The 25,593-nt window shown below is 36.0% G+C and overlaps 2 protein-coding genes across 2 annotated transcripts; both read right to left on the bottom strand.

Moving 5' to 3' along the window:
* Positions 1-6,986: 6,986 nt before the first annotated feature.
* On the bottom strand, positions 6,987-14,336 carry LOC123545498 (uncharacterized). Its single transcript, XM_045331822.2, has 3 exons — positions 14,119-14,336; positions 8,015-8,128; positions 6,987-7,517 (listed from the first exon to the last, which is right to left on the bottom strand). Exons 1-3 carry the CDS (start codon positions 14,177-14,179, stop codon positions 7,312-7,314), a joined length of 381 nt encoding a protein of 126 aa, XP_045187757.2. The 5' UTR covers positions 14,180-14,336; the 3' UTR covers positions 6,987-7,311.
* Positions 14,337-21,690: 7,354 nt separating this feature from the next.
* On the bottom strand, positions 21,691-25,333 carry LOC128559369 (uncharacterized). Its single transcript, XM_053550711.1, has 4 exons — positions 25,262-25,333; positions 22,885-22,980; positions 22,517-22,682; positions 21,691-22,393 (listed from the first exon to the last, which is right to left on the bottom strand). The coding sequence occupies exons 3-4, from the start codon at positions 22,628-22,630 to the stop codon at positions 22,202-22,204; spliced, it is 306 nt and encodes a 101-aa protein (XP_053406686.1). The 5' UTR covers positions 22,631-22,682; positions 22,885-22,980; positions 25,262-25,333; the 3' UTR covers positions 21,691-22,201.
* Between the last annotated feature and the right edge of the window lie 260 nt (positions 25,334-25,593).

The raw sequence follows: 25,593 nt of genomic DNA, 5'->3' as shown, positions 1-25,593 counted from the left end.
TTTTTAAGTGTTTTTTTTTTATTCAACGTCAACGAAATGCAGTTCTGTCTTGGTCAGAATATAGCTTACTGACTGCTAGTGAAGTAATATATATTAACAAAAGCATAATATACAGGAAACGGACAAAATCTCCCCTGGACAAAATTGGAAATTGCATTAGAATTGCTTAATTCATAGTGATACATGAACATTCCATATCTGATCTGACGAATACTAGTAGATTGCCAAACTGTCTGTCATTAATTATCTATTTTTTTAATTACATGTATGTTGTTTATTACAGTACTTGCTATTGTTATACAATAGAATTCATTTCCATTTGATATTATAATGATAGAAGGAAGTGCTACAAACGTTAGTATGCTGTAACGGTCCTTTTTTCCCCAAGATATTATTTACAATAAATGCACAAGTCCCACAATAGTGGGAAACATCAGCAGTATGGTAACATATACTAATATACAAACTGCATAATGGAAAATGGCAACATTACAAACAAAGAGCATATAAATTCAAACAAACATATTTGAGCCGCGCCATGAGAAAACCAACATAGTGGGTTTGCGACCAGCATGGATCCAGACCAGCCTGCGAATCCGCGCAGTCTAGTCAGGATCCATGCTGTTCGCTTTTAAAGCCTATTGGAATTGGAGAAACTGTTAGCGAACAGCATGTATCCTTACCAGACTGCGCGGATGCGCAGGCTGGTCTGTATCCATGCTGGTCGCAAACCCACTAAGTTGGTTTTCTCATGGCGCGGCTCATTTTTACACTTGAAACATTCTATCATCTTAAGCATTTTCAACATTTTACAGTGTGAAACTTCAAACTGGCTTGAACAAAAAGGTTATGAAAGGTTCAATTGGAAAAAAAAAATTAAGTCTTATTGAAGTCTTGCATAATCTTGTCACAAAAATACTTAGTTTTTCAAGTTTCTTCATATTATTAGATGTTAATAAATTGATAAATTTAAAGATACTTGGTCTGCAGTAATTATTTATATATTTTCTTTTGACTATATGTATATACATGTTTCCATAATGAAATAGAAAGGAAAACAAAGGGGGGGGGGGGGGGGGGGGGGGGGGGGATTTGTCCAATTTGATATTTTCATAAGGGGGATTTTGTCCACCTTGATAATTTCACGAGGGGGTTGGGGGGCGGTTGTTCTGGTAGATCAGAAACAGCAGGAGGTAGGGGGTTTTTGTCCAACATTCATAGTATACCTATGAATTTTCATTATTTCACATACCTATGGATACAGCCTTGTGACGTCAGAAGTGTTATGCTACTAGGGCAGGGTCGGGTATTACTGAACACTCCAGCGATTATTTTGGTTGTTCGGTAAGCAACACACATTACCGATCAAATCGGCACTACCGAACAGAAATATCAGGGTATTTACGAACATTATGATATGACAGTTTTATGAATAAATACATACATATGTGAATAAAATATGAGTACAGTACATTATTCATTTAATACGAAAAAGTCAATCATACAAGGTCTGAAAAGGTAATCATAATGCAGTATTATTCGATGTTATGTTAAGGTGAACTAGTGTATTGTGGGTACCAGTACCTGGCAGGGAGAATGAGAATTAACTGAATCCATTCTCTTGACTCCGCATCAACATTTAGTAGTATTTACCGCCAGATGGAAACCCGACCATTTTTTTTTGCTGGTGGCCAAAGTTAATCAAATTATTTGATTAATTTAGTTCTTTGCTTTAATTGATCCAAACTAAAATCGTCAATTCAGTGTCAGTTAGGTGCATTCATCTTCTTTTCAGTTTCACTGTTCTTTTTAAATCAATTGCCCTTAATAACTGTATTAACATGTTGAAACAGGAAATTTAGGAATGTTTCTGTCCCACTCTTTGAGATACGTTTTCAATAAGCGTTGTAAAAATGTGTAACGCAGTAAAATGACATTGCACTGCACTTGGTCTTCAACGCCTGTGGATTCTTGTATTTTTCTTACGAACTACACATTGTATCGTACTGGTGACATTGTCCAGCAGACATCTAAATTACCAGAAGCAAACAGCATTATACACGGAACATGCTTGGTTTTTCAATAGTAAAGATCCGAAAGACCAAGCGGTTGGTAGTTTTGACTTTTGGATGATGCAAACCATACAGTATAATTTATTGTGTTTCATAACATTACATAAGAAATAAATATTATTTTCTTTTACTTAAGCTCAGCTTACCACGGACTGGTTGGCAGGACAACGGAAGACTGAACTCTTGCCTTGTTCAAAGATAAGTCCGGATTCAATCGGATAAATGGTCAATAGTTTATATTTCAGTGGTCAATAGTCATATGCGAAGAAATAAGGAATCAATAACTCATTTTCTTGAATCTCTTTATTCAGTTTTCATCCAGTCAGACTGCTGCGGGTGATATATTATAACACAAACTATTGACAGGTCATGTGAAAATAAGCAACAGAGCTGCACATCATTCTGCAGACATATGTTCAGGCTTTAACCCTTACCCTGCTATATGCCCGTAATGAACGTTTGGACAGTACCATTAGCTGTTAAAAGGTGAGTTGACCAAAAAGATACTGATAGAATGGCGAACAGTGCAGATCATGATCAGACTGCACGGATGTGCAGGCTGATCATGATCTACACTGATCACAAACAAGCAATCAATCATGTCCAGCATGATGAAGATTAAGAGGCATATTGGCAAAAGAATAGTCACAGTTCTATCATTAGCCCCATACTGGATGGATTACAATTATGCGTCGTTTTAAAAAATACATAATTAGATATTTTAATACTTTATTACACTATTTACTCATTTTGAGTGATATTGTTCTTCTAGCACCAGACCTTTCATGTTCATCAACACAAGGGCTTTTCCTGACTGTCATGTACATTTTTTTATTTTTTTTTTAAATTCTTCAACATTTGTGCCTATACGTGTATGCCATAAATCGCATTAGAATTCAGAAATCGATAATGTTTATACATTGGAAGTTGGGAAATTGCAGTAAAAGGTCTTTTTCTTAAAAAAAACCCCAATAGAACACAACATACTTACAATATATAGATCTACATATCAAAAGAGTTAGACTTGAATTCTTACATCATTGGTTAGGGGCTCTCCCAGTATTTAAGATAAGAAGGTATTATTACACAAAAGAACGGCGTTATTATGAGCTAATTTAATATGCATATTTATAAAAAAAAATCAAATTTACGTTGGAAATGTATCTGGTTACTCTAACAGAAAGCATATAAATAAAAAACAACTTTTGACAGGATCCTGACAGAAAGTGCCCTTCCCATACAACAAAGTCTATATTCCTACCGAAATTTGCCGAACATTGACTTGAAAGAATGGTAATACGCATTTCAATGAAATCAGTTGTTATTAAAAAGTTCTGTATATTCAATAAAATTTTCAACAATTCTAACTATTTTTCACATTACTCTTGATGTTTAACAAATCACAACTTATGAGTAGTACACGCCATGTACCCGGATAATCATAACTCTGTTCAGCGACCCTAACTCAGTGCCAACATGGCTGACAGAAAGACGATGTACGTAGTTAATTTCCTTGTCTTTTTTCGTGTTTTTATGTGAGTATGCAATGTTAGCGTAAAACTTTTGATAGTCATAATATTCTGTATTGATAACATGTTTTGTGTAGTAAATATTTCATTCGAAATGTCACATTATGTGGCTGGAATTCATTAAAATGTACTGAAAAAAGTCTTCAAAATGAACATGTTTTATGTTTCTAACTGTTTTAAAGTACCAGAAATTGCAGTAAGACCTTACTTATTAAATGTATTAGTTCCATAAATATCTCTTTGACAATGTTTAACAGTATCAAAGTTTGAAATCGATTTTTATAGCTTAAAAATTGTATTGATTATGAGGTGGGTTTAAATTTGCGGATAATTCCTAACTGGTATAGGAAACAGTGCTGGATAAATACGAACTTAGAATGGATAAACACCTAACCAAACGAAAACTGCTGTTCGTCTGTGCTTTTTTATGGGCTGCTGATGCTCGAAGTTCTTTGATCCACCCACCCCTGCAGGGATGTTGGATTCCTATGTCCAACTTATCCGACTCGTGATTTTTTGCCGGCGGACAAGTGCATTTTTCATTCTGTGTGTCCGCGGAAAAGCATACTTTTTCAGGTATAAAATGAGAAAACATAAACTATCATTTAGATTGTGTGTTGCTTCAGGGGTATGGAGGTGATAAAGATAATGGGTTCTTTGACTATGTCTCGCGCACATGTAACTCGGTGACTATGATAAAATATCAGAGAAGATTTAGATACAAGAAGATTTATTTAACGTCGGAAAAGTATAAACATATAACACTAGCTTAAAGCTATTTTCCGACAAACACATGTAAATAAGTTCAACATAAGTAAAACAGCTGTAATAAAATGCAAATATGTTAAAGCACATTAAAGCAAATAAAGCATCTGGCTCTAAGTAGATAAGAAACCAATCACAAATTATCACATACATGTTACAGCGCATTAAAACAAAATAGCACATATGTACTAGCAAATAAAACGAAAAAGTAATTTACCACATACAGATTTAGCATATTTAAAGCTGACACTACACAAAAATAAGAAGAGTCACATTTTACAACATGCATTTAAAAAAAAACAACATAAAAGAAGAAATTATATACATGCTGAAGGGAACATAAGAACTATTTAAAGTAGCTGAAGAAAAATATTTGCATCATCAGCATATAGCATTCTGTAACTAAAACTATAAAAGGAAAACAAGGGTTACACACAGAGAACAAAAAGGACATTTAAAGACATCAGAAACGTAAACAACTTATAAAAAGTATTATGACAAGTTTGTAAGTAGAATTCCAACTGCTGAGACAATAAGTCACTGTCAAAGGAAATATTTGACCCAGTAGTCAGCCAAATTAAAATCAAAAGCACACAGAGATCGCAAGTATGACTAAAACAAGTCGGAACGTTTTAAGAGTCTTTCTCTGAATTCATCTGGCTTTGCACCATTGCGTGGGCAGTGTTTCGGGCATGACCTGAAAAGATCCCGAACACTGCTTACGCGATTTCAGACTTTTATAAACGTTAAAAGGCAAATATTTCCACAGCTTATATTTTACCACAGTTACTGTGATATGCTTTTCTTTTCATTGTCCTAAAAAAAGAACTCGATCTCCAGTCTGTTTGCGCTTTCATGAAGGTTTGATATTACAAATCAGAGCAAGTGAAATTTGACTATGGACAAGTGGATTTTAAGTGTCTGTGGACAAGTGAAAAATGTAAGGATACCCACACCCCTGTCCCGTCAGTCCATTCATCACTCCCCCACCCCACCCCACCCCACCACACACACACTTTTCTTCCCTATTTACCATCTGAAAAATATCATATTTAATAATTAATCATAAATCTAACCCCATTTAAACAATATCAAAAATATTCCATTAGCACCTCTATAAAAATCTCTTACACTATACGATATACAAGATTTGAAACAAACACAATTCTTCTGAAACAGTGTGTGTGTGTGCGTGTGTGTGTGTGCGTGTGTGTGTGTGTGTGCGTGCGTGCGTGCGTGTGTGTGTGTGAGAGAGAGAGAGAGAGAGAGGGAGGGAGAGAGGGTTGGGGACTACATAACGTCGAACATCGGTGGTATTGAATAATTTCTTATGTAAATATAATAATTTTGACTTTTATACTGAGTTATTTTTTAGGGTTTATTCCAAACATTGCTATTTGCATTATATTAAAATTATGAAAAAATATTTGACTGTCGTGGGCATACATATAACTTCTTAAAATTAATGGCAAAGTTTGAAGACAATACCGCTTATAAAGTAATGTTTACAATAATCAGACCATGTACATGTCAACTCATTCATTTCTATAGAATACTAGTCAGTTAGGTGTTTATCCGTCACACAATTTCGTGTAAGTTAGGTTTTTATCCATTCCTCATGTAAACTGAGTTCGGTTTTTATCAAATCAAAGTTAGGTTTTTATCCCTTTTCTCGCTGTCAGTACATTTGAACATGTATTGTGTCAACATGTAGTGGGTTAACAACATAGTGTAAAGAGACCTATAAAGCAGTATATCTTTGCTTTCAAACAACAAAATAGTCGAGGCATCAAAAGCATAGAAGTATTTTTAAAGATTTTTTGTAAAAGTTTTCATTGAAAAAGTTGCCTTGTTCGTCGTTTTTCCACCTGAATACACAAAGGTTGATATATTTAACATGATACATTTTGAAATAAATATACACTTGATCAATGGAGATAGATATAACAACAGAAACATTCCTTTATACATCGTAATTATACAGAAAACAAAGTTGTATCGGCTTTACATCCGCCATGTTGGCACTGAGTTAGGGTCGCTGAACAGAGTTAAGATTATCCGGGTACATGGCGTGTAGTAGGGTAACCAAATAAAGCAGATCGACGTTATGCTAACGCGTAACCGTGGTTTAACAGCGTTCTGAAACGGTAGAACATATAATAGTAGATCAAATGTGGTAGCGGTCTTTCTCGGCGCTTGTATGGAGACAGAAATGTGCATGGGTTTTTTTCTTATTAGACTAGTTTAATGTAGTTATCTGGGATAGTCAATACATATCTTACAGAATATGTAGAGGTATGCAATAAAAATCATATACTTCCACTTCAGTCACTATTGTAAAGGTACATTTTTTCTAAATCATTTCATACAAAATCACATTTTCATTTATAATTACGAAATGAGCCGCGCCATGAGAAAACCAACATAGTGACTTTGCGACCAGCATGGATCCAGACCAGCCTGCGTATCCGCGCAGTGTGGTCATGATCCATACTATTCGCTTTTAAAGCCTACTGCAATTAGAGAAACCGTTAGCGAACAGCATGGATACTGACCAGACTGAGCGGATACGTAGTCTGGTCTGGATCCATGCTGGTCGCAAAGCCACTATGTTGGTTTTCTCATGGCGCGGCTCAAATGACTTACAGAGAGAAAGAAATAGCAACAATGAACTGTTTAAAGTTTAAAATAGTTATGATAATCGAACCTATGTAAACATTCTGTTACACAACTTTTTTTATAATTTTAAATCCTGGTCAATTTGTTTATCATTTAACAATGTCAAGACTTCTGTGTGGATATTCGACCATGATTTCTTTTCAGTGATAGAATGTTTATATAATTATATGAATAAAACTAAATAAAGCATTGATAAATACTTTAGAAACAATATACATGTATGCAATGTTTATGAAATGATCCTTTAAAGCATTATATACCAAGTTTTAAAACAACATTTTCCTCGCCACTACTAGAATCGCTGCAAAAGTGAGTAATGGAAGGAAGTGCATCCTCATGTTGCCAACACCATTACACCTGTCGGTAGTACACAAGCATACTTCTGAATGACCAAGTGGAGTATCTGCCATTTTACAGTCATTCATCTTGCCATACTCGGCGTAGAAGTCGCATGTCCTCGCAACCTTTCCATCTACATAATAGAACGTTTACCATTAGAAGACACCAGACAGTTTTGTTTTTTTATTTCAATACAAACGATACACATGCATATGAAGTACAAAATAAAAATATCAATAAGCAGCTACCGGTGTGTCCAAGTAAAAGAATGTAATTTATAATACATGCATTTTGCTATTCATAAATATTTGTTTGATTTTCGAAATTGGCAATGCACGTAATATATCACAATCCTATACAACTCCTCAAGGTTGTGGATTTGAATACCAGTGCGCTGGAAAATCACGGCGGTCTCAACGATTACTTTCTTTAGCCAACATAGTTTTTTTTTATTAGTGACGAAAGATAACTTAATAAGGTTGCTTGTGTTTTTTTCTCTCTAAAAATATACTGTATTTCCAACATGTAATAATCTATCAAGTCATTACTTTCTATTGATATTTTGAAATATAGTTTTAAAATAACAAAACGGAAGAAAACATTAAATCGCACAGATGGAAATCGTCCTACCTGATTCCCTCTTTCCCTTTACACAATAATTATCACAGTGGAGTACTATAGCGTCAGACGACTTGAAAGGGTCACCGCAATTGTTGCATCTGTAACATTCCAGTGCCTTTACCCCTGTGAAAAGATAGCTGGCTTAAGTAAATATAACAACATAAAAATGCTTATTGATGATATATTTTCCCTAGTGAAATATGATAAACAAATGCACCTGTCAGTGAATATGAAAAACGCCGCGTCGGGACTTCTTCAAATCACTTGCCCGTCAATGCCGAGGGTTTGAAATCCCACCGTGACTGGGTGAAAATTTCTTTAAAATTTCAGATCCAACCAGCTAGCTCGGTGTTTCTACGCAGGCGATCTTAGGTGCCTACTGTAATGTTAACCTGTAATATATCACAGATCTGTTTTAGTCACCGTCATTTTCTTTAAGGGTTTCACTAACAAACGTTATCCAGACACCTGGGAATTATATAAGTTCTTTTGAATAGGAAATGATCGTGTTTAGGTATCCATCAATTGTCTTGCTCAAAAGGAGATACTTCGACTAATGCGCATTATAACTGATAACAAGGCAGTCTGAAAGACAGCTAAATCCCCCGCCACTGTTATGGATAGTGAAAGGGTAAACCTTTGACCTTTAGCTGTTACCTTGACCTTGAACTGATATGACTGACTCATGAATTCTGCACAAGGTCTTGATGAGGTGATCATTTGACCCAAGTTTCATGAAAATCCTCAAGGGGTTTAGGAGATACAGAGCTCAAACCTTTGACCTTGAGTTATGACCTTGACCTTGAGTTGACATGGTAGACTCATGAGCTCTTGATGAGATGATCATTTGACCCAAGTTTGATGAAAATCCTTCAAGTGGTTTAGGAGATACAGAGTGAACACAAAATGGAAGGCTCAAACCTTTGACCCTAAGCTGTGACCTTGACCCTGAGCCAGCATGGCTGACTCGTAAGGTCTGCACATCAATTTGATAAGGTGATCATTTGATCCAAGTTTTATAAAATTCCTTGAAAGGGGTTTAGGAGATAAAGAGCAGACACGAAATGGAAGACTAAAACAGTTGACCTTGAGTTCTGACCTTGACCTTGAGCCGGCATGGCTAACTCATGAGTTTTGCACATCGCCTTGATGAGGTGATCATTTGACCCAAGTTTGATGAAAATCCTTCAAGGGGTTTAGGAGATATAGAGCGGACACAAAATGGAAGGCTCAAACCTTTGACCTTGAGTTGTGACCTTGACCTTGAGCCGGCATGGCTGACTCATGGGTTCTGCACATCGTCTTGACGAGGTGATAATTTGACCCAAGTTTGATGAAAATCCTTCAAGGGGTTTAGGAGATATAGAGCGGACACAAAATGGAAGACACAAACATTTGACTTTGAGTTGTGACCTTGAGCCGGCATGGCTGACTCATGGGTTCTGCACATCGTCTTGACGAGGTGATCATTTGACCCAAGTTTTACAAAATTCCTTCAAGGGGTTTAGGAGATATAGAGCGGACACACAATGGAATGCTCAAACTTTTGACCTTTAGTTGTGACCTTGACCTTGAGCCGGCATGGCTGACTCATGGGTTCTGCACATCGTTTTGATGAGGTGATCATTTGACCCAAGTTTGATAAAATTCCTTCAAGGGGTTTAGGAGATATAGAGCGGACACAAAATGGAAGGCTCAAACCTTTGACCTTGAGTTGTGACCTTGACCTTGAGCCGGCATGGCTGACTCATGGGTTCTGTGCATTGTCTTGATGAGGTGATCATTTGACCCAGGTTTCATGAAAATCCTTCAAGGGGTTTAGGAGATATGGAGCGGAAACGAAAGTGTTACGGACCTTGAGTTGTGACCTTGACCTTGAGCCGGCATGGCTGACTCATGGGTTCTGCGCATTGTCTTGATGAGGTGATCATTTGACCCAGGTTTCATGAAAATCCTTCAAGGGGTTTAGGAGATATAGAGCGGACACAAAATGGAAGGCTCAAACCTTTGACCTTGAGTTGTGACCTTGACCTTGAGCCGGCATGGTTGACTCATGGGTTCTGCGCATCGTTTTGATGAGGTGATCATTTGATCCAAGTTTGATGAAAATCCTTCAAGGGGTTTAGGAGATATAGAGCGGACACAAAATGGAAGGCTCAAACCTTTGACCTTGAGTTGTGACCTTGACCTTGAGCCGGCATGGCTGACTCATGGGTTGTGCACATCGTCTTGACGAGGTGATAATTTGACCCAAGTTTGATGAAAATCCTTCAAGGGGTTTAGGAGATATAGAGCGGACACAAAATGGAAGACACAAACATTTGACTTTGAGTTGTGACCTTGAGCCGGCATGGCTGACTCATGGGTTCTGCACATCGTCTTGACGAGGTGATCATTTGACCCAAGTTTTACAAAATTCCTTCAAGGGGTTTAGGAGATATAGAGCGGACACACAATGGAATGCTCAAACTTTTGACCTTTAGTTGTGACCTTGACCTTGAGCCGGCATGGCTGACTCATGGGTTCTGCACATCGTTTTGATGAGGTGATCATTTGACCCAAGTTTGATAAAATTCCTTCAAGGGGTTTAGGAGATATAGAGCGGACACAAAATGGAAGGCTCAAACCTTTGACCTTGAGTTGTGACCTTGACCTTGAGCCGGCATGGCTGACTCATGGGTTCTGCGCATTGTCTTGATGAGGTGATCATTTGACCCAGGTTTCATGAAAATCCTTCAAGGGGTTTAGGAGATATGGAGCGGAAACGAAAATGTTACGGACAGACGGACGGAAGGACGGACGGAGACCATTCCTATAACCCACCACCACTTGTGGCGGGGGATTAATAAGGGATGTATAATGAGCAGGCTATAAACACCGTGTCCAACGTACACGTTGCATTTACGGCGGGTACGCTAAATATTGAACGTTCCATTACCGGCATTTCCTGTTGATTTTGTCAACATTCTGCATAGTGAGGTAAGAAAAACTAGTTATTTTCACTGAAGTTCAACGTGCTTAAAGAAGCGATAAATTTAGTACGAGCGACAGATCATTCACGCTTCCCATAGTAATGCGATTTTGACTAGTAATTCTCTAGTTTCTTCAAACATTCGAGTTAACTGACGTATGGTGTCGGTTTCCAGCGTGGAAATTCACTTTCAAGTTCACTTTCTGTCCATCAAAACCATTCTATTGACTTTTCATCTGTTTAACGAGTGAATAGTATAACAATTTACTAATATAAATATTAATCCTGCCTCCTACAAGATTCTTGCAATCTATTGGTCAACAGACGTCACGTGGAAACAGGATACGTTCCATATCCTGCTAGTACATTTCAGATATGAATTTTGATTAAAAACAAAATGGCTGCCGCATCGCTAGCGTAATTGAATCAAGTCAGATTATAAGCTCTAGCTACAGATATCGTTTCCGAGATAAAAAAATATAGTGTTTTTTTGCCGTTCTACTTTTCCTATCTAAATTAGGTTCATGAAGTTAGTGGCAATAGAAGAGCAGTAACTCTGTATGGGACGGCCGCGATTGCCACTGAGGTTGAAATGTTGTTTTAGTTAAATCATCGTAAAGCAAATGAATTAAAACACTTGTAAGTAGGATCATTTAATCTACCTGCAACATAAAGGAATAAACAGGAAACGTGACGAAAGTCGAAGTTTTAAGAGATTTCTGACATCGTTTAATATGATTTTTCGAAATGAAAGGATGGAACATAAAAGTTTTTTTTTCAAAACCAGTTCATAACCTGTATAAATGAGCATCTGTATGTTGTGATTCAGTCAAAATACAGTTCATTTACATTTTATTGCTGGTGTTAATCAACTCATTCAACTACAGTCGAACTTCGATGGCTCGAATTCGAGGGTCCCGTTGAAATAAGTTCGAGTTTTCCGTTGTTCGAGCCATCCAAATGGCGGCCATTTTGAATTTGGGAATTCGAGGGCATGATGTGTTACAAACCTTACATCGTAATATATTGTCATATTGTACCTACATGTGTGTATAATACGGTGATTTGTAAAAACAAACGCTGAAATAGTCTTTATTATTAATTTTCAAACATGACATAGATACATAGATGTATAAGAAAAGCATGTTGACCAGAGAAGATTGCAGGATTCCAGTCAATGTCAATCACAGCGAGGATTAAAAGGTATTCGGCAAGAGAAAATCGTTACACTGCTTGTTGGTGACAGGATACGGGATAGACGCTGTCTCGAAAATCCATATCATAATATGAATTTCCTTTTATGTTCCATCCTTTCGTTTCCTTGACAGCGTATATCCCGTATCCGGTCACCAACAAGCAGTGTGACTAATAATATCACGGCATACATTGCTGATGCAGGGGCGCTATATGTCAAAGTTAGTGTTGTACGTCCCATAAACCGACACAGCTGCAGAAATACGTCATATAAAACGTTCATTCTCTTTAGTCATTCAGTCAGTAGCTACTGATTTTCTTCATTTGGGAATAGTTTTCTACTTCTTGATACATGTTTTGTAACCAATTTCATAAAAAAAAAAAAAAAAAAAAAAAAAAAAAAAACCGAACTGTATCAGTTCATGTTACTGTATTTCACTGGATATTCAGAATCATTCTTCTTGTTGTTCAAGCGGAAACTAGAAATTGAGTTATCCAAGCAAACTGAAATTCTACCATATTTTACAAATAAATAAAAGGTTTATAAATAAAAGACCCTTGTTGAAACCAAAAAATGCACCGGTAAGTTATTTTTCAGTAAAATATTATCAAACTGTCTTTAAATATTCAAAATATATGATCCTCAGTTGGAGTTGGGACGTACAACACTAATTTTAGCATATAGCTCCTCTACATCAACATTTTATGCCGTGATATATATTTATATAAGCAAATTGTTATACTATTCTCTCGTTAAACAGATAAAACGTCAATAGAATAGTTTTGGGAGACAGAAAGTGAACTTGAAAGTGAATGTCCTCGTTGGAAGCCGACACCACTCGTCAGTTAACTCGAATGTTTGAACAAACTAGAGAATTACCAGTCAAAATCACATTACCATGGGAAGCGTGAATGATCTGTCGCTCGTACTGAATATATCGCTTCTTTCAACACGTTGAACTTAATGAAAATAAGTACATGTAGTTTTTCTTACCTCACCATGCAGGATGTTGACAAATCCACTGGAAATGCCGGTAATGGAACGTACAATAAACCGTTTATTTAGCGTACCCGCCGTAAATGCGACGTATACGTTGGACACGGTGATAAAGGTATACAGACAGTAAATGGGAAAATGGTGCGGAAAAAATGCATTAATCGCAAATAGTCTTTAATTTTCTTCTCTGTAGAACTATTTTCCTTAATAGTTTCTTTGCAATTTTTGGCTGAAATCAAATGACAAATCTACGCTTTACCAGGCAGGTAGCATTTTCATAATGAAATAAATAATAAAATAACAACATTAGATTCAATAAAAAACTCTAGTATATTCGGTAATATTCAAACCTTTGAAAGTAATTATCAGAAATAGAATTTAACAAGAAATTAATGTATTTTATGTTCATAACGGAAAATGGGGTAGCCACGTTTTAAACAAAGGCATTAAGAGCCTTTAACAGTACTCTGCATTAGGTTAAAATTTTACACGCTGTATACATGTATGGTTGAACACAATAATGTGTACTACCACTAAGAAAACTAAACAATCGGCTGTTACTGCGTGATACTTGAGTCGTGCCATGAGAAAACCAACATAGTGGGTTTGCGACCAGCATGGATCCAGGCCAGCATGCGCATCCGCACAGTCTGGTCAGGATCCATGCTGTTCGCTTTCAAAGCCTATTGGAATTGGAGAAACTGTTAGCAAACAGCATGCTGGTCGCAAATCCACTATGTTGGTTTTCTCGTGGCGTGGATCATTAATATAGCTCAACGTACACAATTAGTTATATACATTTAGTAAATTTAAATAGATTTGATGAAGAATTTACTGTTCATATCTTAATATAAAACATTTTTGAGAAAGATGGCCATTGAATATCTTTAGGTTCCTAATTTTTATAAAATCAAATAAATGAAAACGAAGTAAAGTGTAAATTTTACTTACCTGTTTCAAGAACAGCCAAAATACCAAAAACTGTTAGCAGTATAATGACTTTTGCAGCCATATTTCACCAAAGTTGTCTACGGTTCAGACGTTAAGAGGGAAATGATAGATGTCGAATAATGTTATCTAGTTTTGACAACTTTAGCAAAATTTGGTGCCACTTTCGCAGAACTAAAGGGTTTCCGTCCTCTTTCCGTCCTCTTCATGTTGCCTGATAAATAAACATCTTTCTAGGAAACTACACTTGCGCAAATTCAACGAAAACCTTAATTTTATCACTATCTTTTATTAAAGAGATTGACTATACGTATATATTCGCTTAGAAATATTAAATCGCAGTCTATATATGATGTAGGTTACCCGGTGATGCTTTGACCACTTTCTACACAAATATAGATCTAATTGAGCCGCGCCATGAGAAAACCAACATAGTGGGTTTGCGACCAGCATGGATCCAGACCAGCCTGCGCATCCGCGCAGTCGCCAGCCTGCGCATCCGCGCAGTCTGGTCAGGATCCATGCTGTTCGCTTTTAAAGCCTATTGGAATTGGAGAAACTGTTAGCGAACAGCATGGATCCTGACCAGACTGCGCGGACGCGCAGGCTGGTCTGGATCCATGCTGGTCGCAAACCCACTATGTTGGTTTTCTCATTGCGCGGCTCAATTAATAGTTACTCGATAATTTACTTGTTTACATTTTGAGGTTAATATATAATAAACACAGAGAAAAAAGATGGGAAGCGGCGGTCTAGTAGATATGGTGTCGGCAGCGCAACTCGGGAACTATGAGTTCGAGCCCCACCAGCGTCATGACAATACCTTCTCATATGACGCCTTTAATGGTTCTCAAGGAACAGGGAGTGGTTCGGTTCAAATAAGTTTGTGGCTTTCATCTCAATCGTGCTAAAATAAATGAGTATCAACTAAACATGGTAATAAGAATGTGAATGACTTTTATGCACTTCCATTATTCACTTTTTAAGACTGTTTAGAATAAGGACAAGGAAGAAAGTCTTAAAGGCATAGTAGCATTCAAAGAACAAAGCCTCCCTAGAAGGAAATGATTAAAGGTCTTTGCCTGCTTCTTGATGTAGATTATGCTAAAACAAATCTTGTTACTTATAATTGATTTTCTTCCGCACTATAAGTAGTTCTTTACCAGATAATTTACACTGATACATTTCAGCATTTCACAGACAAAATATTTAACTGCATCAAAAACTGTACCGACGTAAGCTTGCGACGAGATATATTTTGCTTGTAATTCTTTATAAAACTGTTGAATTAGCAAGTGGATATAGATTCCTATATATGAGCCGTGCCATGAGAAAACCAACATAGTGTCTTTGCGACCAGCATGGATCCGCGCAGTCTGGTCAGGATCCATGCTGTTCGCTTTCAAAGCCTATTGTTATTAGAGAAACCGTTAGCGAACAGCATGGATCCTGACCTGACTGCGCGGATGCGCAGGCTGGTCTGGATCCATGCTGGTCGCAAAGCCACTATGTTGGTTTTCTCATGGCACGGCTCATATAATACAAATATAACCGAGCGCCTTTTCTTTTTGATCCATATGACTTCCTTTGCAAAATACTTCACATAAAAGAAATGCGAAGCAATACAAATTGATCATAAAGAAATACCTATAATTTCATAAATGAGTAAAAAAGACTATCGATCACAAAATGCCTTTGACGGTTAAACAAGCTTGTGAAAGCCATTGAATACTTTTTGCGGAAATAATCAACTGGCTTACGCTCAAGGATCTGTTTTAAAAATTCACGTTTAACGCATTTTACAATTAATGACGAAAATAGCGGTAGATGAAATAAGCGATTAGCTGGAAAGAAAGAGGGAAGTTGTGATAAATGAAATGAGGAATTATCTGGAAAAAGGAGGGAAATGATATGAATAAGATTAATTAATAATAATTATACGCACTCAAGGATGTGGCAATTTTCCTGTATGAATGTGCTTACTTCTTTGTAATTTTTAAGACTCTTTTGAAACGTTTGGTCCTCCAGTCATTTTTCACCATGGGCTTCTATGGAAAAATTGCACTTTTCTCGATTGTAACTTGAAAAGGTAACAATTGCTTGTTACAGTAAGTAAAAGTAACAGAAAAACAAACCAGAAACTATCACCAATAACAAAATTTTATTCATAAAAGTAACCGAATTCAAATACAAAAAAATGTACCTTAAAATGTCAGATGGCCGTAAAATCCGATCTTACTTGTAAAAATAGTCCAAATCCTGTCCTGGTCAAATTTAAATCCAATCAGTATAAATTCCACAATATTTCACAACAGTTCAAAATTAAATTTAGTATATCCAATGAATATAAATCCTCTCTTCAAAGATAACTTCTTCGAATGTTAAATATCAAAACTGGTAATATTTTGTTATTAAGAAATACAGGAAAGTTTTCAATGGCGGATATCCTAAAAAACAACAGAAAAAACGCTCGTACATACTTAACTACTCTATTCTAGCCTAGGGGCACAGCGTCCGCTTTAAGTACGGGTGATCGCGGGTTCGATCCCCTATCGCGTCATACCAAAGACGTGAAAAATGGTACCAGTATCTCCCTTGCTTGACGCTCAGCATTAAAAAGAGAAACTGGCTTCTCTTCCATCATACTCTCTTGGCGATAGGAATGAGGTACCGAGAGTTGTAGAACTTGTTTCACAATCGACCCAAAATACATTAGTATAAATCAAACTTAACAGTAGGGTTAAATTGTTGAAATTCAGAAGTTCTAAATCATAATTCAGTCACGTGTCCATGGTTTCAACCACATACTTTTGATTACATGAAAACGGACTTCAAGAAAGGGTAGTCTCGCAGCATGTGAAAGGCAGAAAATGATGTTATTGGGGAAGATTTCTACAACACACAGAAGGTTTAATTAAAATTTATTGATAAGAAATAGCACAACCAATACAATGTTCAATTCAGTGATATATATTGTTTATTTCTTTATCTACTTTAAAGTAATGTCCTATGAATTTAAAGTTTTAGGCGAAATAGTGCGCGGCTCTGTCGGGAACACCAGGTCATCACAATCGACCATATGGGCGAACCCTGAAACACAACTACATAGTGTTCATAACTTTTGTTTTTTGTAATTACATTATCAGGTGATGCTGACTTTGGTAAACAAGAGCAGCAACAATATGTTACAATCCTTATCATTCAACTGATATTGCAGGTTCGGTTTTCCGCCCAACACAAGAACACATTTAGAACTACAAATAAACTTAAAAAAAAGTCCCAGATTACAGACTTTCATACTGTTGACAGATTGAGCCTTGTGACCGGTGTTCCGAGCCGCACCAGATTGGTACTGGACATCTAATGTTAGCCACTGCAGTCATTGCCTGAAAGCAGATGAGCCGCGCCATGAGAAAACCAACATAGTGGGTTTGCGACCAGCATGGATCCAGACCAGCCTGCGCATCCGCGAAGTCTGGTCAGGATCCATGCTGTTCGCTAAAGGTTTCTTTAATTGCATTAGGCTTTGAAAGCGAACAGCATGGATCCTGACCAGACTGCGCGGATGCACAGGCTGGTCTGGATCCATGCTGGTCGCAAACCCACTATGTTGGTTTTCTCATGGCACGGCTCAGATATATACCAACTGCAGCAAACACCTTAAGGATGTACGAGCGTTTTTTTTTTCAGGATATCCGCCATTTTGAAAAATGTTTCTTCGAATATTGCTTTCTAACAAAAGTTTTGCCAAAAATTAATGCTAAATAATTAAAATATGGCTAATAATATACCATTTAACCAAATATATTATGCTTTCTGCGAAATTTTTTTTTCACCCTTATTTTTGGCTGGCATTTGCCGAAAATTGACGAAAGATTTACAATGGGGTAGGGGTAGGTAATTTCAAATACCTATGAAAGTAGATCAGGTTTGGTTTTGATATTTTTCTGACTGATACATATAATGTTAAGCTGTAAAGAAAATAAAAGTTTTCAAGATAGCACTCTATATTATCTAGAAAATATAAATTAAAACAAAAAGAACAAAAAATATCAAAATTCACCACTTTTTAATAGTTTTTTCTCAATAAATCTCTTAGATGCACGGTGACCCCACCTTTTTTTCATTCCATTTTGAAGTATTTTTGTGTGTCATTAATGTTGCAAAATATTTTGAAAATCTTAACGTCAGAAATTTTTTTGTAGATCTAAATACGTTTTTTCCATTGAAAATAAAGTGGGTGGGGTAATTATGTCAACATGTAAAAATTAAAGAGATTTGTTCGTGACATTTACGCTTATATAATACTGACATCACCATATATTCACATTAACCTGTAAGACCTGAAATCCCTATAAGATTAAATAGGATATTATATGTTTTATAAAGTACCAACATTTTTTCAATTTTACAAAATTTCAGAAATGCGTAAACAGTGGGTGAAGAAAATACCCTATAAAATTAAAACGAGTTCGGTGACCTATGTTTTTTTCTGCTCTTGTTTGTCTTAGAAACTAATGTCCTTCAAGCTCACAGGGTATGAAAAATTTCTTAACGTTAGAAAAAATTCGCTCGTACATCCTTAAAATAGAGATGTTTGGGCATATACAAAACCATTAAAACTTAACAATTCCATTTTAGCGATAAGACAGTATTTGACTTAGAATTAGATCTACAGCTAAACTAGACTGGCTCTATATTCTAACACGATCTGCAGCAATTGCTATATAAACATTTAGCGAAATCGCCTATACATGAATCTACGATAAAATATCGTTACATTTCACCCCCTATGATTGTGGCATAAGAGATTCTACTTCAGTTCCGTTACATACGAATTATTTCAGGGCCAAACGGTTGAAAACAGCATTTCAAAAACATTAATTTGATAAAAAGTCATACTGACTATGTGTAGGACCGTAAAACACGTTTCGATCTCTACGAGCGTATTCAATTAGCTTAATTAAGATTCAGCGGTGACGTCATAAATGTATGACATAAAATATGACGTCATAATGATGTGACTTCATATAAAGTTAAGCTCGTAATTTGTAACACAGGGTTAACTCGCCTAATTTGATGATTCTCTTCATAATTAGTTTGCGAGCTGTCAGATTACTAATTCATAAATACTTCTCAACATTCCGATAAAAAGAAACAAATTTCTATACGTTCCATTGGCTATGCAACTCTTTCTAACCATAGGGGGTAAATTGTAACAGCATATGACCCGAATGACGTATTACGCTGAAAATGTAGTACTGTAAAATGCGAATTATTTGTGTTGTTAGAATCGAAATAATAAATCTGTTCCAATAATTTTATCAATTAATAAAACATGGGCAGTCGTTTGGATGCGAATAATTAAATCACTCGTGCTACGCACTCGTGATTTAATTATTACGCATCCAAACTCCTGCCCATATTTTATTAACTGATAACATATAGGAACAGATTTATTATTTCTTAAATAACTTTTAGCTCAAGTTAGAAAATCTAGTTACAAACGAAATAGATATACATTTTCAAAAGGCCTTAAAAACGTATCTATTATCACAACAGCCCTGCTGAATAGTTTAAAACAGTATTTTAAGGCTAAACATCATCTTGAATGTTGTTGGAGGGCGGAATTCAAAATGTTTATGTGTTTCCTCCTTGAAAAGACGATGTAAAAGAAAGCTGCATTTACGTCACATTATGACGTAACTATGTCGCGCGCGCTTGCAAATCAAAGTACTCAAAAAAAAAAACAAAGACAAATATCAAACAGGGAATGCCACGTACCAAAATCGCAGCCTCCCCAAAACAAAACCTACAGCACGCAGACGTGCACACCACAAACATACACGTGCACACACACAAAGCCAACACACGAGGACAAAACGAACAAAGGAACACACACACATACACGCGCATACACACAAAGCCTACACAAGAGGACAAAACGAACAAACAAAGGAACACAGTGGAGCACCGCCTTCGAAACTTCCCAATAACGGTGGCTATTGTGTAGAGAATAGCCACATTTATTGGGGAAGATTTCTACAACACACAGAAGGTTTAAAATTTATTGATATGAAATAGCACAACCAATACAATGTTTAAGGTATTAGGCCCATAATAGAGTACCTCCTTTTTGAAGAGTATTCAATTCGTACCATAAACCTACTTTGACTGCAATTTTCAGGGGGGCGTAGGTTCAAGCCCCAGTGGGACCAAATTTTTTTCTCCTTATTTTCCTTTTTTCTAGTAAGTTTTGATGTCTTTCAATACTTGTTATTGATTTATTGTACAAAAGTGGGAAAAAAATTCTTTTGATATGCGATTTCTTGCTGTTCAAAGTGAATTTACCTCTGAAACTGAAGGGGTAGAGTTAGACATCATTAAAAATACTGAGTTACATGCGGTAAAAGTTCTCTATTTTGCCTTCATTCTTTAGATTACATATTATGAAAGAAATGCAGGTAGGTTTTACTTCTGCCCCAAGGTTATTTTTTAATAAAGTGAGCAAAATTCAAAACAGACCAGCAGGATTCAAGCTTAATGTTTCAATGTTGGAGTTAGAATTCTGTCTCATTAAATCCGTTTACTTGAGGTATCCCAGAAAAAAATGATACTGACAGTTTTATTTTAAAATAGAAAAAGTGGAAACTCCACAGGTTGCTCAACACAACAAAAACGAAAATGTTGCAGGCTCGGTTTGATTGAGCCTGTTCATGGACGGTAGTGGAAATGCATGCTACCGTCCACGCCCTCTAGCCCCGGGTTGAGCAGAACTCAACATTTACACATGCTAAAAGTACAAAAAACAATTTAGAGACATCCGCAGATGTGTTCATACGGCGGTGCACATGGAACCTTCAATGCTACACTAGTGTGTAATTCCATGAAAAGCGGCGTATCGTCCCCAGTTAAAATAATGGGTTTGCCCTAAACGAGAAAACAATAAGCAGAACTAAACAAACTGGAATTTAGAAAGGGGATCTGAGGTTATGGAGCCTGTATATCACAGGAACTGCCAAAAGACAAAATTAAAAAGCAGGCACCATATCCAAGGGGTGATTAAGCAATACCCAAAGCTATGAAAGCGGGAGTATTGGAACCACCCAGGCCGAAATGTTCATGCTTAGAAACTAAACAGTACCAGTAACACGACATAAAAGTCGTGCTGAACGATCTGAGAAGATCGAAACCTGATCCACTCTAACACTATGGACTCAACCTCCAAAACGCTATTATATGCCTTGAGAGCAGGTTCACCACCTCCATGTCAGCAAAATCTTCTGAAATTTTAGATAAAATACAGTAGGCCTATGATTGCATTTTATCAGCATGTGTTTGCACTTACAACAACACTTGCTTTTAAATTTGAATTAAAATTAAAGTATTTGGTAATTAAGACAATACTCTGATTTAAAAAACAGGAAGTTATTAGTAAATGTTTGTAAAAAAACCCCTTCTTTTTTAGATGATAGAGCTACCTAATTCTTCATTAAGACTACTGGGCCAATTCTTAAAACTGGTGAAATCGCTTCCTTTGAACAGGTGGAGATCACTGTCAAAGCGGGAATTAAGATCACTTATAATGGCTTGTAGGAACTGCTGTCTGCTATATTCCAAGGCTGGCTCTTGAGTATCATCTAGCTTATACCACTTCCTCAAGTATGTTCCAGGACTGATTAAGTAGATGAATATATTATCATTACATTGTACATTTAAAGTGTTAAACATGCAAGCAAACAAGAAAAAGAAATTGAATAGATGGCTAGTAAACAGCAGAGGAAAAAGAAGATCACAGACAGAGGACACCCTCAAAAACATTCCAGTGTTAATATAAATTTAGATAAAGTAATTGCTATCGGCTACATAGTTACCAAACCTATGTTTATGATGATGTCCTGAAAAGATTAGTGTAAGCTGTCTACAGTAAATTGTAGCACTATATGTAAAGTAAAACTAACTAGTAGAACTAACATACAAAGCAGGTAAGGATATGTTGTTTTACTGCAGCATTACAGAAGTGTGTTACAAGTATCAGGATTACCTTGTTTTGTACTTTGTCAGGATACATTTTACAGACTCAAGTTCATTCAAAACATCTCCAAGCGAAATGTTCTTCAATCTGTTGTATAGCTTCTGACACCTGTACTAGTGCGGACACAATATCCATCTGGGAGTACAGCCAGAAAGTAAGGTTTCTGTCCTTCAGCAACTTCAGAAAATGTTTGCCCTTTGCAGCTGAGTCTTTTCTATGAGCTGCATCTCCTGGATTCTGAATCTAAATATAAATTTGACGAACGTATGCTACTTTTTGTATATTACTAAAACACTGCAAATTTGAAAAAAAAAATCAAATGTGTTCTGGTATCATTCTTATTAAATTCGTAAAACATTTTCTAACCTGTTCAAGATGCAGGGATATTGCAGGCAAACCAAACAAAACATGATCAATGGTCCTTTTAGTATGCGCCAACCACCTTGTTCCACCTACTCGTGTTGGAACTTTCATCTTCATTCCTAAACTTGTGAAGGCAGCCTGCAAATTTGCTCTATTCAGTGGACTGTACCTTAAAATCATTTGAATTACATTGTTAAATATTTTGAAATACTAATATTTTTTTTGAAGTTGCTGTGTATAAACCCTGACAAACATTTCCAACTAGGCATATTTCTCTCAACATAGCGAATGGACTCCAATGAAAAAATTAAGTGTGATATCTAGATCTTATTTATCATGTTTATGTAGACGAAATAAAGAAATTTACTTACTTATAAAACAGGTACAGATTTAGGAGTAAAGCATCACACTTTTGTGGTGTAGTTGTTTGTAAGGCCTTCAAACCGTCCCTGTATGCGAGTTCAAGTCTGAAGGAGAAAATAATCAAGTTCCAAATCAATTTATTAAATTTATACAGTGAATATTACACAGTAGCAAGTTACCATGGTGATATTATTACTTCTAGAAACATACCTTGACATGATTATCATTTTTAGAAATTGTTCACCTGTGTGCAGAGCAGTGGATGGCATAAATGAATGGTCTGTCAGTGTACGAGGGGTGTTCAATAAATACCCGGAAAAGTGCTCTCATTTCTTTATTTCTGGTCCCATTTTGCTAAAATTTGAAAATATGACGGATATGAACATACTGAATGCAAATACCTAAATTACAGATTTCAGAACATGCACAATATTTATTTGTCGTCTCCTAGGCAACGCCATTACCTCAAAAGAGGCCCAGCGTCATTATGATTCCCTAGTCTACATTTTGTAGCATTTTCATTTATTTTTGATGATGCATGAAGAATTGAGAGCACTTTTCCGGGTATTTATTGAACATCCCTCGTATTCTCTTATTGCGCTCGAAGCAACCATTCTACTTTTCTGCCAAGCATTTACATGTAGCACATCTGTTCCCATGGGCATACTACTTAGTTAGTTCTCACATGTCATCAACACAAACTTCTGTATACTTGTTACATCACAAACGTAAATATGCCTTTGCTATATTTTCACCGTCGGCCTTTGGAACATTCTTAATCCCCATGAATTGTGTATGTACCTGTAACCAATGAAGTATAAAATACATTTATTATAGCTCTTTGCTGTAATATATTGGAAAGCAAAGCTCAATTCCTCTTTCTTTTTAAGCTCAATATTCAACTTTAGATATAAACAAAAAGACTTGGTTCTGAACTTCATCTTTCCATTCAAATTAGTTTTAAGTCAGTATGAAATGTGGTCACACATTAAACCGGAATACACATTCCAAAAACGGAATACACCTTTATATTTTTAATTCAAGGTATTTGAAGGTTTTCTTTTACAAAATTCAGTCATATGTAATATAAATAACGAACTTACAAAAATGAAATAAAATACGTTCGCGCAAAACGATTTGTATACGAGGTCGATATTCGGCGAACGCACGGGAAATATCCATAACCGAAATGCAGCCGTATTTTATTTGAAAAAATGTTTTTTATTAGGTTTAATGGCAGAATTCATTCATATATAACAAAAATAATTAATTTACAAAAGGAAAATAAAATACGTTCGCGCAAGACGTTTTTATACGAGACTGAAATTCGTCGAGCGAACAGGATTCCGGTGAAATTTCCATAACCGAAATGCTCCCGTATTACTTTAATAAATGGCATTTTTGTAGAATTTATGACAGAGTTCAATCTCTTGCTGAAAAAAAGAAAACAAACAATTTAATAAGATTATACCGACTTACAAATGATACGCCTGTTCCCCATAGTAAACGAATATCGAATGTCTCATTTTTTTCTCCGAAATATATCAACACAATAAAAGACACGCATATTACGCGAAATGTATGATGTGGCAGTATATTTTATTAAAATATAACCCACATAATTAGTGTTAATATTTGAATAAATTGTTTCTATTATTCTCTGAAAATGCTAAAACATGCAGAAGTTACATCTTATATAACAGAACATATATATTATTGTACCCGTTATTTATTTGTTAGTACATTGGTATCTTGTGTCAGCACCGTACATAATGCGATAAACAATATACAATCACACTGATTAGAGATAATAATTGATAACACGTGTCAGTCCACTCGTGTCAATAAAGCTAACACAATTATGGCGATTGTGGTTCATTCATGAGTGCGCAAATTTCCCGCGAGCTCATCGATTTTTCAACCTAGTATAAAAACGTTTCGCGCAAATGTATCTTAAATTATTTATTTAAGTTAATAGTATTTTTAATTTATGTCATCCCCTTACACAAGTACCATTTTGTCGAAGAAATAGGGTATAGCGCGTGCTCGCTGAAATTCAATCTCGTATAAAACCGTGCGAAGTATTCTATTTCCTTTCGTAAGTTAATTATTTATGTTGTATATGATTGAATTCTGTCAAAACCCTTCAAAACACCTTTAATTAAAATAATAAAGGTGTATTTCGTTTATGGAAACATCAGGTGGATTCCGGTTTGTGTGTGACCGGTATGAAAACTCATCATTTTTAATATGACAAGGAGGAAAAAGACATATTTCAAGAGTTAATCGGAAAAAATAGTAAATGATTACATCGGCTTCTGCTTTACTATTAAAAGCTTTCATGAAATGTGACAATTTTATTAAATTAAAAACACAATAAATCACCTTGCCGCGAAGACTCGAGCGTACAAGAACAATCTCAGCTTGCCCCCGAAATATATCCCCACATGATGTTTGTTTATTTTTATGACTTTATTTTGACCTTGAGTTTGTTATCTAATATTTGCGGTCATTTAAATCGGTATTTCGATACGGGAATTGGCCAGAGTAGACAAGTTCCTTTTATAGAAAATATATTTTTAATATTGAAAGAATGAAAAATAAATGTAAATATACTTTTCTGATACCTCAATTGTTGTAGACTATTCCCGTGAGATCGTTATTAAATTCTCCAAGCCGCTAGATAAACAAGTTACTGTGTTCCGTTCTCGGGTTTT

This window comes from Mercenaria mercenaria, chromosome 1 (genome assembly GCF_021730395.1).
Source record: "Mercenaria mercenaria strain notata chromosome 1, MADL_Memer_1, whole genome shotgun sequence".
NCBI classification, from domain to species: Eukaryota; Metazoa; Mollusca; class Bivalvia; order Venerida; family Veneridae; genus Mercenaria; species Mercenaria mercenaria.
The sequence above is the reverse complement of the archived record's forward strand: the minus strand, read 5'-3'. Positions and strand labels throughout refer to the sequence as shown.